Source organism: Mastomys coucha, unplaced genomic scaffold (genome assembly GCF_008632895.1).
Source record: "Mastomys coucha isolate ucsf_1 unplaced genomic scaffold, UCSF_Mcou_1 pScaffold5, whole genome shotgun sequence".
NCBI lineage: Eukaryota > Metazoa > Chordata > Mammalia > Rodentia > Muridae > Mastomys > Mastomys coucha.
Window position 1 is genome coordinate 102,560,673 of NW_022196911.1, and position 12,267 is coordinate 102,572,939.

A 12,267-nucleotide genomic window follows, 5' to 3' on the forward strand; every position below is an offset into this window, starting at 1 on the left:
GGCTATACAGAGAAACCCTGTCTCGAAAAACAAACAAACAAACAAACAAAACAAAAACAAACAAACAAACAAAAAGAGCAAAGGATCTTGTTCCCATGGGTCAGTTTCACGATCTATACCAGCTAACGTTCTGGCTCAGCAAAGTCACAAATTAGATCTTATCAGGAGTCCACAGGATCTTCCAGACGTAAGTGAATGCCAACCAAGAATGCTGAGGGTCTGCTAGCTCTGGAACAATTTATTTATTCTTCTTTTTTTCTTAGATATTTTCTTTACTAGAACAATTTCTCTTGGTGCTTTTGTGCCTCAATTTCTTCAAAGCAATCTTCCCAGCAGCCAAGATCAGGTTTCTCTGTGTAGCCCTGGCTGCCCTAGAGCTTACTCTATAGATCAGGCTTGGCTGAACGCAAAGATCTACCTGCCTCTGCCTCTTGGGTACTAGGACTAAAGCCATGTGCCACAATGCCTGACTTCAAATTAATTTTAAAACGTCCTGCCGTCTGTTGTAGACATAAATTGAGGTAGACATCTGTATCAGTCAACATCATATTGTCACAACAAAACACCTTAGGTATAATATATGTGGGGTTTTTATTATGTTATAGGTCTGTGTACAGCATGCAAGCCTGGTACACACAGAGGCTAGAAGAGGGCATCAGATTCCCTGGAGATGGAGTTACAGGTAGGTGTTAGCTACCATGTCAGGGGTGGGAATTGAACCCTGGTCCTTTGGAAGAGTAGCTAATGCTCTTAACCAGTTATTCATTTCTCCAGCCCTGGTGATCAAACTTAGAAAGGAAAAAAAAATATTTAGTTCAGTTTTAGAGGTTTAGAGTCCTAGATGGGGGTCAGGGGACACTGGTTTAGCTTCTAGGAAGGATGGTCTGTAGCAATGGTGGAAATGTATGGCGGAGGAGGGAGTCACCTCTCAGGCCACTAGGCAAAGTCCTCCAGTCTCTTTTGAGATGAGTAAGAACAGCTGGGATGTTTTTACATATTCTGTATTCTAAACACACACTTGCACTCCACCCTGTAGAGAGCAATCGCTGGCTCAGCGTGGGGGCATTGTTAATGGTTTCTTTATTCTGAGTTGGCTCCGCCTTTCTTCCTTGGTGGGTAGAGAAGTATCTTCAGGTTTCTACTGCTGTGATGAAACACCATGACCAAAAAGCAAATTGAGGAGGAAAGGGTTTATTCAGCTTAATACTTCCAAATCATAATCCACACTGGAGGAAGTCAGGACAGGAACTCAAGCAGGGCAGGAACCTGGAGGCAGGAGAGGATGCAGAGGCCATGGAGGGTGCTGCTTACTGGCTTGCTTCTTCTGGCTTGCTCCGTCTGTCTTCTTTTTTTTTTTAAAGATTTATTTATTTATTTTATGTACATGAGTACATGAGACTGTAGCTGTCTTCAGACACACCAGAAGAGGGCGCCAGATCCCATTGCAGATGGTTTTGAACCACCATGTGGTTGCCGGGAATTGAACTCAGGACCTCTGGAAGAGCAGTCAGTGCTCTTACCCGCTGAGCCATCTCTCCAGCCCATCCGTCTGTCTTCTTGTAGAGCCCAGGACTACTAGCCCAGAGCTGACAACACCCACCATGGGCTGTGTCCTCCCCCACTGATCACTAATTGGGAAAATGCCTTACATCTGGATCTCATAAAGGCATTTTTCTCAACTGAGGCTCCTTCCTCTCTGATGACTCTAACTTGTGTCAAGTTGACACACAAAACCAGCCAGTAAAAGAGATGACAGGTGTATACATTGTTTTAGCAGATTGAAGAAGAGTTGTCTAGTTAAATAACATCCAATGAACCACAAGCAGAAAGCAGAGTAAGGTGTTGATCAGGATGGAGAAGGCTAGAGTTTCACGGTAAACTGGAAGTTCATTGGCTGAGAGCCCAAATGGGCTGTGGGTCAGTCTGGAATCATGGGTTACACCGATGATTTGTAAAAACACCGGACAAGAGTTTGTAAATAATAGGCACACAATGGAGTTAGGTAGCTACAGTTGGTATCTGTGTCCTTGTAGGCTCTGTTCAAGGACACAGTGGCACCTGGACTATTGCAGAGGTTCACAGAATGCCCAGTTCCAGGATCACCTTCACTCTACAAGGGACAGGAATGGCATACATTCTGGCCACTGTTAACTTGTAATGGGAAAGCTTGTGGCTATGGGGTTACTTAGAAAACTCGGTTTAGAAAACCAGGTCCCTGGGGGAAAGATGGCTCAGTGGTTAAGAGCACTGCTGTTCTTCCAGAGAAAGCATTCACTGGCTCACAACTCTAACGCTAGTCCCATGGGATCTGGCGCCCTCTTCTGGCCTCCGTGGTTACTGCACATATGTGGTCTACGGACAAAACACCCATATACATAAAAACAGACTAAATAAAAATTGTTAGGAAAAAAAGGAAAGTTAGCTCTCTTGGTCTCCGTTGGTCTGGACCGTAGCCTCATTTCAGGGGAGCCCTACTGCAGGGTGTGGAGTCAGATCAGCACACAGGCTGGCCATGGCCATACTGAGAACCATGAACTGCAGAACTGGGGATGGACAGCACACGAGTGCCATCTAGTGGTGGTGAAAGTAAGCACCCTGCTACCCCCTACTCTGGGCTGGGTGGCTGTCCAAACATTTCTTTATGTTCAAAGGTGGATTTGGATGTAGAGGGGTCCCTGAGAAACTGTGTTTTGAGACAGGATTTCACCCTGTAGCCCAGGCTGGCCTGAAATTCACTGGATAGCCTAGGTTAGCTTAGACCTCACAGCAATCCTGCCTCAGCCTCCCAAGGGCTGGGGTTATGGGTGTGAGACTCCAGGCAGTTTGGTAGATCATCGTAGTTTTACTGATTTGTATATGTATTTTGTCTGCATGAGGGTATGTATACATGAGTCCAGGTGCTCACAGAAGCCAGAAGAAGGTGCTAGATTCTCTGGAACTGGAGTTACGTGATTATGGGATGCCCCATGTGGGAACTGAATTGGGTTCCTCTGGAAACCAGTATGCTCTCTCTCTAGGCCCCAGAGGGACTCTTTTTTTTTTTTTCCCCCAAGATAGGGTTTCTCTGTGTAGCCCTGGCTGTCCTGGAACTCACTCTTTAGATCAGGCTGGCCTCGAACTCAGAAATCTGCCTGCCTCTACCTCCCAAGTGCTGGGATTAAAGGCATGCGCCACCACTGCCCGGCTAGAGAGACTATTTTTAAGGAGGGTAATATAGATGTAAAAAAATACATCCATAAACATTCAGGAGCCGAAGAGACATGCAGACAGACATGCAGAAGGAGGTGCTGATGTGGACCAGGCTGGACTTGAACCCCTTCTAGCAATCCTCTCCCCTCAGACTCCCTTTTTGACTTTTTCCTGAGACAAGATCTTACAACACAGCCCTGGCTGACCTGGAACTGACTCTGTAGACCAGGCTGGCCTTTAAAATCACAGAGATCTACCTGCCTCAGCCTCCGGAGTGCTAGGATTAAAGGTGAGTGTGACCACACCCAGCCCCTCCCCCTTTTAACTTCTATTTCATGGATAGATAAAACCAGTGAGCTCAACTGGAGACCAGAAGGGAGGATGTACTTTCTTTTGGAAGAGGCCAAGAGTGGCTGTTTGGCAAGGGGAAAACCCAAGAAGTTTGCTTTATCCTCTTCCTCCTCCTCCTCCTCCTCCTCCTCCTCCTTCTCACCATCATCATCTGAGTCTTTTCTTTTTTTAATTTATTTTATATAATGTGAGTACACAGTTGTTCTCTTCAGACACACCAGAAGAGGGCATCGGATCCCATTACAGATGGTCGTGAGCTACCATGTCATTGCTAGGACTTGAACTCAGGACCTCTGGGAGAGTAGGCAGTTCTCTTAACCACTGAGCCATCTCTCCAGCCTGGGGTTGGTCGGTTGGTTGTTTTTTAGATCAGTGAATAGCTGCAAATATAGTTATTGGAGTGTGGTGGGGCCTGACAGTGCTCCTCTTCCTGTGTTGGGGACTCTCCCACCTTGGTAGTTTTCGAGGACTGTGGAGGGAGAGACAGTACCGGACCCTGGCTTTTCCAGCCTCCTTTGCTCCTCCCAGACTACTCATGCCTCATTCTGGGACTCAGTGGAGATCAGGATGGCAGTCTCTGGGAGTAGGGGCCTGGTGACTGTAAGGAAAACCACAGAGTTCTGGGACATAGACCTGGTCTCCCTCCCAGCCTACTTTTGGCCCCCAGTAGCCTTTCTAGCTACCCTGAGGCCAAAAGAAAGAACTACCTACTCACTTTGTAACCAGAAAACAGAGGAAGGGGAGGTGCCCAAATCCCCTTAAGGGCACACTTGAAACTACCTAAATGCCCCGCTTCCTTGCACCCCCCCCCCCAAGGCCTTGAGGTCTCCTCTTGAGGTCTCTACCACCTCCCAGTAGTGTCCTTCTGGGGACCAAACCTCAATCGGCTTTTATGGGTCATAGAAGAGGTTGATCTCTGTCTCCTGAGGATCATGTGGCTGGGTTCAAGATGTAATATTTGAAAGATATGACCACAAGTCTCAGGACCTTCTAGGCTCCCGAGGCATGAAGTGGGAGGGATGGTTCTCATCTACAGTATCTGACAAGATGGTCTGGGGCTAGTGGGATCCTGGAGTGTGTGATTTGTAAAAAGCCCTTGCCTTGGGGCAAGAGCCCTGGGAGCCTCCATGACGTCTCCAGACAGGAGGAGGATGAGGAAACACAGGCAGATTCTAAATCGACTGCAGGCTGCATTGGCACATTCCATGGCGACACAGCTGTCGTATGAGCTGCTAACATGGTTCAGGTTGGACAGTTCCTCTTCCCTAGTGCTTTTTTTTTTTTTTTAATTGGTTATTGCAGGGCAGTGGTGGCGCATGCCTTTAATCTCAGCACTTGGGAGACAGAGGCCGGCGGATCTCTGAGTTCAAGGCCAGCCTGGTCTACAGAGTGAGTTCCAGGACAGCCAGAGCTACACAGAGAAACCCTGTCTCGAAGAACCAAAAAAAGAAAAAAAAATTGGTTAATTTTATTTAGTTACATTTCAAATGTTATCCCCTTTCCCGGGTTCCCCTCCACAAGCCCCCTATTCCCTCCTCCCTCCCCCTGTCTCTATGAGGGTGCTCCCCCACCTACCTACTCATTCCTGCCTCAGCAGCCTAGCATTCCCCTATCCTGGGTCATTAAGGGGCTCCCCTCCCAGTGATGCCAGATAAGGCAATCCTCTGCTACATATCCAGCTGGAGCCATGGGTGCCCCCTGTGTACTCTTTGGTTGGTGGTTGGAGTTAGTCTCTTCTCTCTTCCCAGATAGATATCTTAGTCCAGAATCCTACTCACTCGGAACCCTATTCCCACTCTGAAGTAGGCAGGTCCCAATGGGCTACCTTGCTGAAATTCAGTTAAACAAACATTCCAGGAAATTTCCTGTAACATTACAAGGCGGTCTTTTCTTCAATAGCCTCCAAGGAGGATGTTCTATCTCTGGAACCTAGCTACAGATGTCAGGGAGTCATTTTCTCACGAGCTCAGCCATCTGTTCAGGTCACAGACACTACAGCTCTGAAGGTGATGGGCCTGGTTCCTGGCTTTGAGTGGCAACTCTAGTCTTTAAGAAACAAGGCAACTCCCAAATCTAAAACTACCTTTATTTGTGGTTGGCTCAGCATAAGTCGCCTTCATCAATGAGCACAATTATAAAACTGTACAAGAGGTAAAAAAATAGGCTGTTTAGATCATGATCCTCATATCATGAGCTTTAAAAATACACATAAAAGTTGTACAATCTGGCAGTTTATAAAATATAAAGCTAAAAAGAATATTTTAGTTTCCACAAAGAGGAGTGAATCACATAATCAGCACATATTAAACAATTTACTGTCCACAGAGAAGACACATGGCACAAGATTTTTTAAAAAATCATCTAAAAATTAACATTTCACCCAGACCAAATTATTCACCCTTTAAAAACGAGGCTACCATAAGGAGGCAGGATACAGTGTAACTTTTCCTTTTCCAGTTTTAGAATGGCCAGGGGTATTGTCCAAAATAGATCTGATGTGCTTTAAGCAAGTGCAATTGTAACCGGATATATTTCAGAGTAAAAATTAAATAAATATAAATAGATTCAATAAATATGTCATTGCAAAAAGAACTACACAAGGTCTTTGTGTGGGGATGCCACATAGCTGGCTGGTAATGCTTAGGTGAGTGGGGACTCCCCCGTCACAATTTTAGGGACAACTGGGAAGGAATACTATACCCAAACACATGGGGAACACATAGGAGAGATGAGGCCGCAGGACTCTAGCAAGCAGTGTGGATAGGCTACTTCAGGGAGAGGCTCAGCACAGATGCGCTTCTGCAGCTTTCTAGTAAGTACAGAAGAGACCTAAGGGCCGAAAGCAACTAGATTTACACACGGAAATTCACTAGTTTATCATGAAAACCAGGAAGTGGGGTCGGGGAGGGGAACAGGCACTTTGGTTTAAAGGAATTCAGACCTCAGTTGGAAGTCTGATAACCTTCAGGGGAAGCTGATGTCAGGCCCCGGACGGCCAACACCATGGCTTCCAGACATGAGGGATGGGCAAGGACACAACTGCTGGAAAACCAATCACAGAGTAGGGTGAATTTCAAGAGGCTCGCTCCAGGGCAACTATTGCTTGCATTTCTGGCTCTTCCTACACCTCTAGAACATGAGGATGAAGACGATGATGAACACAGAGCAGACCCAGAAGCAGACAAAAGAATCCTGGCACAGCTGGAGAGTGGGACCAAAGCCCTGCAGATGACAAGACAGCTTGCAGCCAGAGATGGCTCTACAGCGGTCACAGCAGCAACCAGCTGATTAGCCTTTCACTTTGAGAAAAGGAGCTGCTGCAGCTAACTGCATCACACGCACACAAAACCGCCACAAAGTCAAGTGGACTGAGGGGAGTCTCGTCCCTCTCTTCAATCTGGGGGGAACCACTCAGACATATCTAGTGATCTCAGAACCTCCACCCTCTCTGTATTGCATCATGGGAAGAGCCTGCAGCTACTGCTGTATCAAGAGCAGTCAGGGGTTCACCTTCAGTCTCTAGACAGCCTAGTGATTTACCAAGTGACACCTATGTTCCCAAAGTGCAAGTGCTTTGGTACCTAATGGAAGGGCACACTTCCTAAACTGAAAGTTCAATACAAGACAAGGTTTAACGAAGCTCACATCACAGACACAGCTCAATTCCATTCTAAGGCTGAGGATGCTGCACTTGGAGACTGTAAGCTGGCAGTCTTCTGGGCCTAGCAGCTTCTGTGGTGTGTCATGCTACAGAGCTGCCCTGGCCTAAAGACAGCGTCTCCTGCTGAGCATCCCAGACTCACAGTGTTTTCATGATACACCTAGAGGACAGACAGAGAGTGAGCTGACCAGACCTGACTGATCCTCACATGGGATGGCTTTAAGGCACAACAGGGCAAACCCCAAACGCCCACCCTTCCTAAGCACTGGAGTTTTCTTTCTGTCCTGACACGTATGTGCTGCTGCCTCTCAGGAGGCTTCAAAGGCAGAAGTCTTTCCTGTATTCTTCACCTATGTCCAGAGCATCTTATGTCCCACCTAGCTCTATGGGAAGTTTTCAAATAACTATGATGAACAGAGGACTTCTGGAAATTTAATTGGCTAGAAACTGATCTGATAAGCAGCAGCAAGGACATTTGAAAAGCTGCCTCCATGCAAACTGAGCCTTTAGAAAACGTCAGCACTTCCCAGAGGGAAGCTTAGCTACGAGGAGCAAGGCAAGCAGACTGGTTCCGCCTCCTCACACTGGTCTTGGCTGTTACCTCTCGGCCATTGACAGAGTGCTATGCTAAGGAGTGAGCAGGAAGGCAAATGTGGGGCTGAGGTTCCAAGGTCTAAACAGGGTCACCTATGAGGTCCAAAGATGGAGGAGATTAAGAAAAAGACCTCTTTGGCCACCATGAAAGTAAGAAAAATCAAATTTTACAGCATCAGAAGAAGCTTTGGGTAAATGGCCCTGGTACTAGCAGCACCCCCAGAAGACCTCTTAGGGGATGTGGCAGCAGTGACTCCAGTCAGTACAGAGCATGAAGCTGCTGAGGCCACTGTCAGCACAAACAAGATGGAGCCTCAGCTCCCAACTACACAACAGAAACCACTCCTGGCCCAGGGAGCCCACACAGAATCTCCCCCACAGACCCTAACTCCAGGAACCTCTAAGGCTCTTGGGAGGGAGAAGACAATAAATTCTGATTGGAACTAAAATTAAAAATTAAGTTTAGAGAATAATGGTACTGACGTAACTACTCTGACATTAATGCATTTACAGTGTGCTAGAATACCTTACTCTCAGCATTACACAGTGTTCGACATTCTTGAGGGAATGGTGATTTTTGGTACCACATAAAACAGAAGATATTATATCTTGCATTTCTTCTTCACAAGCATCAAGCTACATTTAATTTATTTATGCAAACATAGCTTTCTGCAATATGATCAAAATTCACTTACTAAAACCCGCCAGGAGAAACATAAAAGCTGGCCTAAAAAGCCTGTGGTAGCTGACCTTGGCTCTTCACCCCCAGGCGCTGATGCACAACCTATGCGCTCATCTGCTGGCCTCTGGGGTAGAGGGACCATACACTCACCTTCTGAGCTTCTCTGAGTGACTGGAAGGCTCCCTCTAGTTGCTCCTCTCTGGCCCTGACAACCTGTCTCTGTCCCTATCTGGTCTTAGCTACCTCTGATGGCCAGGAAACTCTTCATCTCTGGCCTACATGGCCAGGACTCAACCTACCAGGGGCCACTATTTAGGCCACTTGTACTGGGCCAGCACCACATCCAGAACTGAATGTCTGCTTTGTCTTCCAGACCCACAGCACATGTCAGGTGCCCACCGGCACTGCTAGCTAGTTTCCATAACCCACTCTCACAACTTGCTGCACGAGGCCACACAGGCTATCAGTAGCTTGGAGGTGCCTCCTATCCCCACGGCAACACCTCTGAACATCTCTTCCTTAGCACTGCACATCTCTCAAACCATCCCTATCAGAGGCCGCACTTGCTGTGCCCCAACCAGGCTGCTTCCAGCATGCAGGCAAAACAGGATTCTTCTACTCTCTCACTGAAAGGCCCCCAAAATGCCATCCCACAGGAATTTTAAAAAGAAATAAAAGTGGAAGTGAGTTCATCCAGTGAAAGGTTGATGCTGTTCCTTTTGCAGCCTCTGGGACAGGCCCACCTTCGTAGACATCCTTCACTACAAGGTTTTAGGGCCACATCTCCTTAGGTCTCTGTAGTCATGAGGGACCATCTTCTCCTGCTTCCTGGGGTCAGCATTATCCTCTTCTGGCTGCAGATCAGCAGCTCAAGGCACTTGATTTGAGAAGCTTAGTCTTCCTGCTAATCCCAGAGGCAACAAACTATGACTGTAGAGATCAGGCCCATGGTCATTGTTGGGGCCACCAGACCAGAAGGCTGCCCGAGCTCAGAGGGCATCTGGAATCACTGGAGGCTGGGGTTCTGTGGGCTCGTGCCAGTAGTAGGTCTGGAAGAGTCTCTCATGTCTGCACAGCTCCATGGCTTGGTAGGTGTGAGAGAGGAGGTGGGGGAAGCGGGATGTGAAGTAGCGCACAAAGTCATCAGGGATGGAGCCCAGCGTCTCCTGAACCTCCACAGGGAGCTCCCGGTAGTGGTGTTTCTGTGAATGAGCAGAGACACAGCTTTAGCAGCTGGATAACAGTGCTAAGGGCTTCTCTGTAAGGAAAAGACAAGAGACGCATGCACCATGGTACATCCCAGTTATCCTGTAGCCTTTCTTCCTTCAGAAGTAAAGCTATCAGCAGTAAGGCTTGGCTGAGGGAGAGCAGCTTTAGCTTCACTAGGGTGCTGGCTGCCTGGAAGGAAGCACGGGCCTCCTATGAAGGTCATGGGATTGTAGTGCTTATGCCAACAGGCTCAGAGGCTGCTTCTATGACTGAGGTCTGTCCTGTGTGAAGGCTGCTTGGTGACAGCACAGGTCAAGAGCATCCCTAGGGCTTCAAGAGGACATAGAGGAACCATTCCCAAATCGCTGAAGACCTGGCCTTATACAGGAAAGTAATCAGGGATCCCTGTTAGAGAGTATTTATACAGTGGCGGCCAGGCAGTCAGAAGGATACCATAAATCAGCAAAGAGACCATGAAGCACACATGTCCCAAAACTAGTCCTTACAGTTTAATCCTGCATTCTAAAGTCTTTGGAGAGAAATTCCTTGAGGGAAGACATGACCCTTTTACTTGGTGCCGTTGTTGGAATGAGAATGGTCCCCATAGGCTCATATATTTGAAGGTGTGGCTCCTAGTTGGTGGACCATTTAGGATTAGGAGGTATAGCCTTGTTGGAGGAAGTGTGTCACTGAGGGTGGGCTTTGAGGTTTCAAAAGCCCACGCCAGGCCCAGTGTCTTTCTCTACCTCCAACTTGTAGATCAGAATGTAAGTTCTCAGCTACTGCTTCAGTCTGCTGCCATGTTCCCTGCCATGATGGTCATGGATTCACCTCTAAAACTGTAAGCAATCTTCCAGTTAAAATACTTCTTTTGTTCATGGTATCTCTTTACAGAATAGAACAGTAACTAAAATACTTGTCAAATCTAGCTGAGACTGCCCAGCCTCTACAAGGTAGGATCCATTGTAAGAAAGATACACAGAAATGAATATAAGGCGTCAATTTCTGCTATGGCTCCCCTCCCCCAAAGTCCTTACAAACCCTTTACCTTATTTCTCATGGCTCGGAGGAGATCTCTGACAGAGCCACCTTTGTAAGTTCTGAATTTGCGCAGATCTAGAAAAACATTAAGGGAACTAATGGTTAAGCAGGTACATTTTTACAGAGAATTCTTGGGCTCTTGCAACTGGACTAAAGTGATACAAATTCTCAGTCAGGACAAAAGATGCTACCTCTTGGACCTAAATAAAGGTGGTGCTCACCTAGAGTTCAGCATCTTAGAGTACATCGTTATCACCAGCCTGTCACTAAGGGACAAACATAAAACTGCATCCCTTTGACCAAGCCCACAAGGACATGCTCAAATAAAGTCTCAAATCCAAGAAGAGGGATTCGGAACTAAAACAGCTGGAGCTGCCTTGTCTACATCAAGATCTCAGAAATAGTTGCAGCTTTCAAAATGTCTCCTTTAGCATGGTCACCTGTCTGCAGGGGGACAGTGATGTTCTCCCTCCAGTCCATCTTGACCACAGCTCTTCCGCCTCTCTCTAACTGCCGTACGATCGGGCCGTCCAACGCCTCCTTTTCTATTCGGTCACTCACATCCTGTAAGGGAAAACAGGCAACAGGTGCTGGTCAGGGTAGGGATTTGGGGTTTGTCCACAGAGCAGGCACAGGAGTGTGAGGTGTAAGCAAACTGACACTCCTCAGGTCTAGGTTATAGGCTTCTCAAAGCTGGGCAGCAGGCACCTACCCTGATGCACTGACTTTTTGCCTGTGAGCAGATATATCCTTCACTCACTGGGACAAACTTGCGGAAATCCCTTCCATGACAAGAGAGAGATGTTACAGAGGTGTACCTGTATGCAGGGCATACATCCACCTCTGGCAGTTCACACTCACAACTACAAGTACAAAACATATTCTCCAGGGGCCAAAGCATAAAGGGGAAAGCTTAATTCATTCTGTGCTTCATATATTCTTGAAACAGGACATCTCATGGCTAACCAGAAGGTCCTAACTCCTCGCCTGAGCACTAGAGAAGCTGTGAAGAACCCTCTTTTCAAGAGCACTGGGTGGCAGGTGTGGGATCTGGCCCTACTGGGTCTCAAGCCCTGTAGAGAGGTCAGCAGCATTCCCTATGTACTTCAGAGCCCAACCAGTAGGACTGGCTATGAGATGGAATGATGAGCCCTTGGGAGAGTCAGTTACATATTTCTTTGATAAAGGAAAAATCAGACTGGATAATTTTTCCTTTTTCTTTTTGTTTTTCTCCAAGACAGGCTCTAATGTAGCCCAGGCTGGCCTTGAACTTGCTACATAGCAGAAAATGACTTTGAAGTCCTTTTGCTTCTACCTCCAGAGTGCTGAGATTACAGGTTACAGGTGTAAGCTAGCGGAGCCAATGTACTGGCTGAATACCTATTTGAACTTACAGGGAAAAGCCTGGAAGAAAAACTGGCAGGATGGTTCATCAAGGGAAGGTACTGGCCGCCAAGCTTGATGGTCTGAATTTTATTCCTGAACTCAGATGATGGAAGGAGAGAACTGATACCCACAAGAGCTCTTCTGACCTCCACAC

The 12,267-nt window shown here is 47.2% G+C and overlaps 1 protein-coding gene across 2 annotated transcripts in view; it reads right to left on the reverse strand.

Moving 5' to 3' along the window:
• Window positions 1–5,607: 5,607 nt before the first annotated feature.
• Window positions 5,608–12,267, reverse strand: part of Ern1 (endoplasmic reticulum to nucleus signaling 1) — a 95,041-nt gene continuing 88,381 nt past the window's right edge. The window contains exons 20-22 of one of the 2 annotated variants that reach the window (XM_031350822.1): window positions 11,168–11,291; window positions 10,735–10,802; window positions 5,608–9,679 (exon numbers count right to left, since the gene is read on the reverse strand). In XM_031350822.1, coding sequence (XP_031206682.1) covers window positions 9,467–9,679; window positions 10,735–10,802; window positions 11,168–11,291 — 405 coding nt within the window. In that variant the 3' untranslated portion in view covers window positions 5,608–9,466. The remainder of the gene's footprint in view (window positions 9,680–10,734; window positions 10,803–11,167; window positions 11,292–12,267) is intronic. The other variant, XM_031350823.1, reaches the window with a different exon arrangement.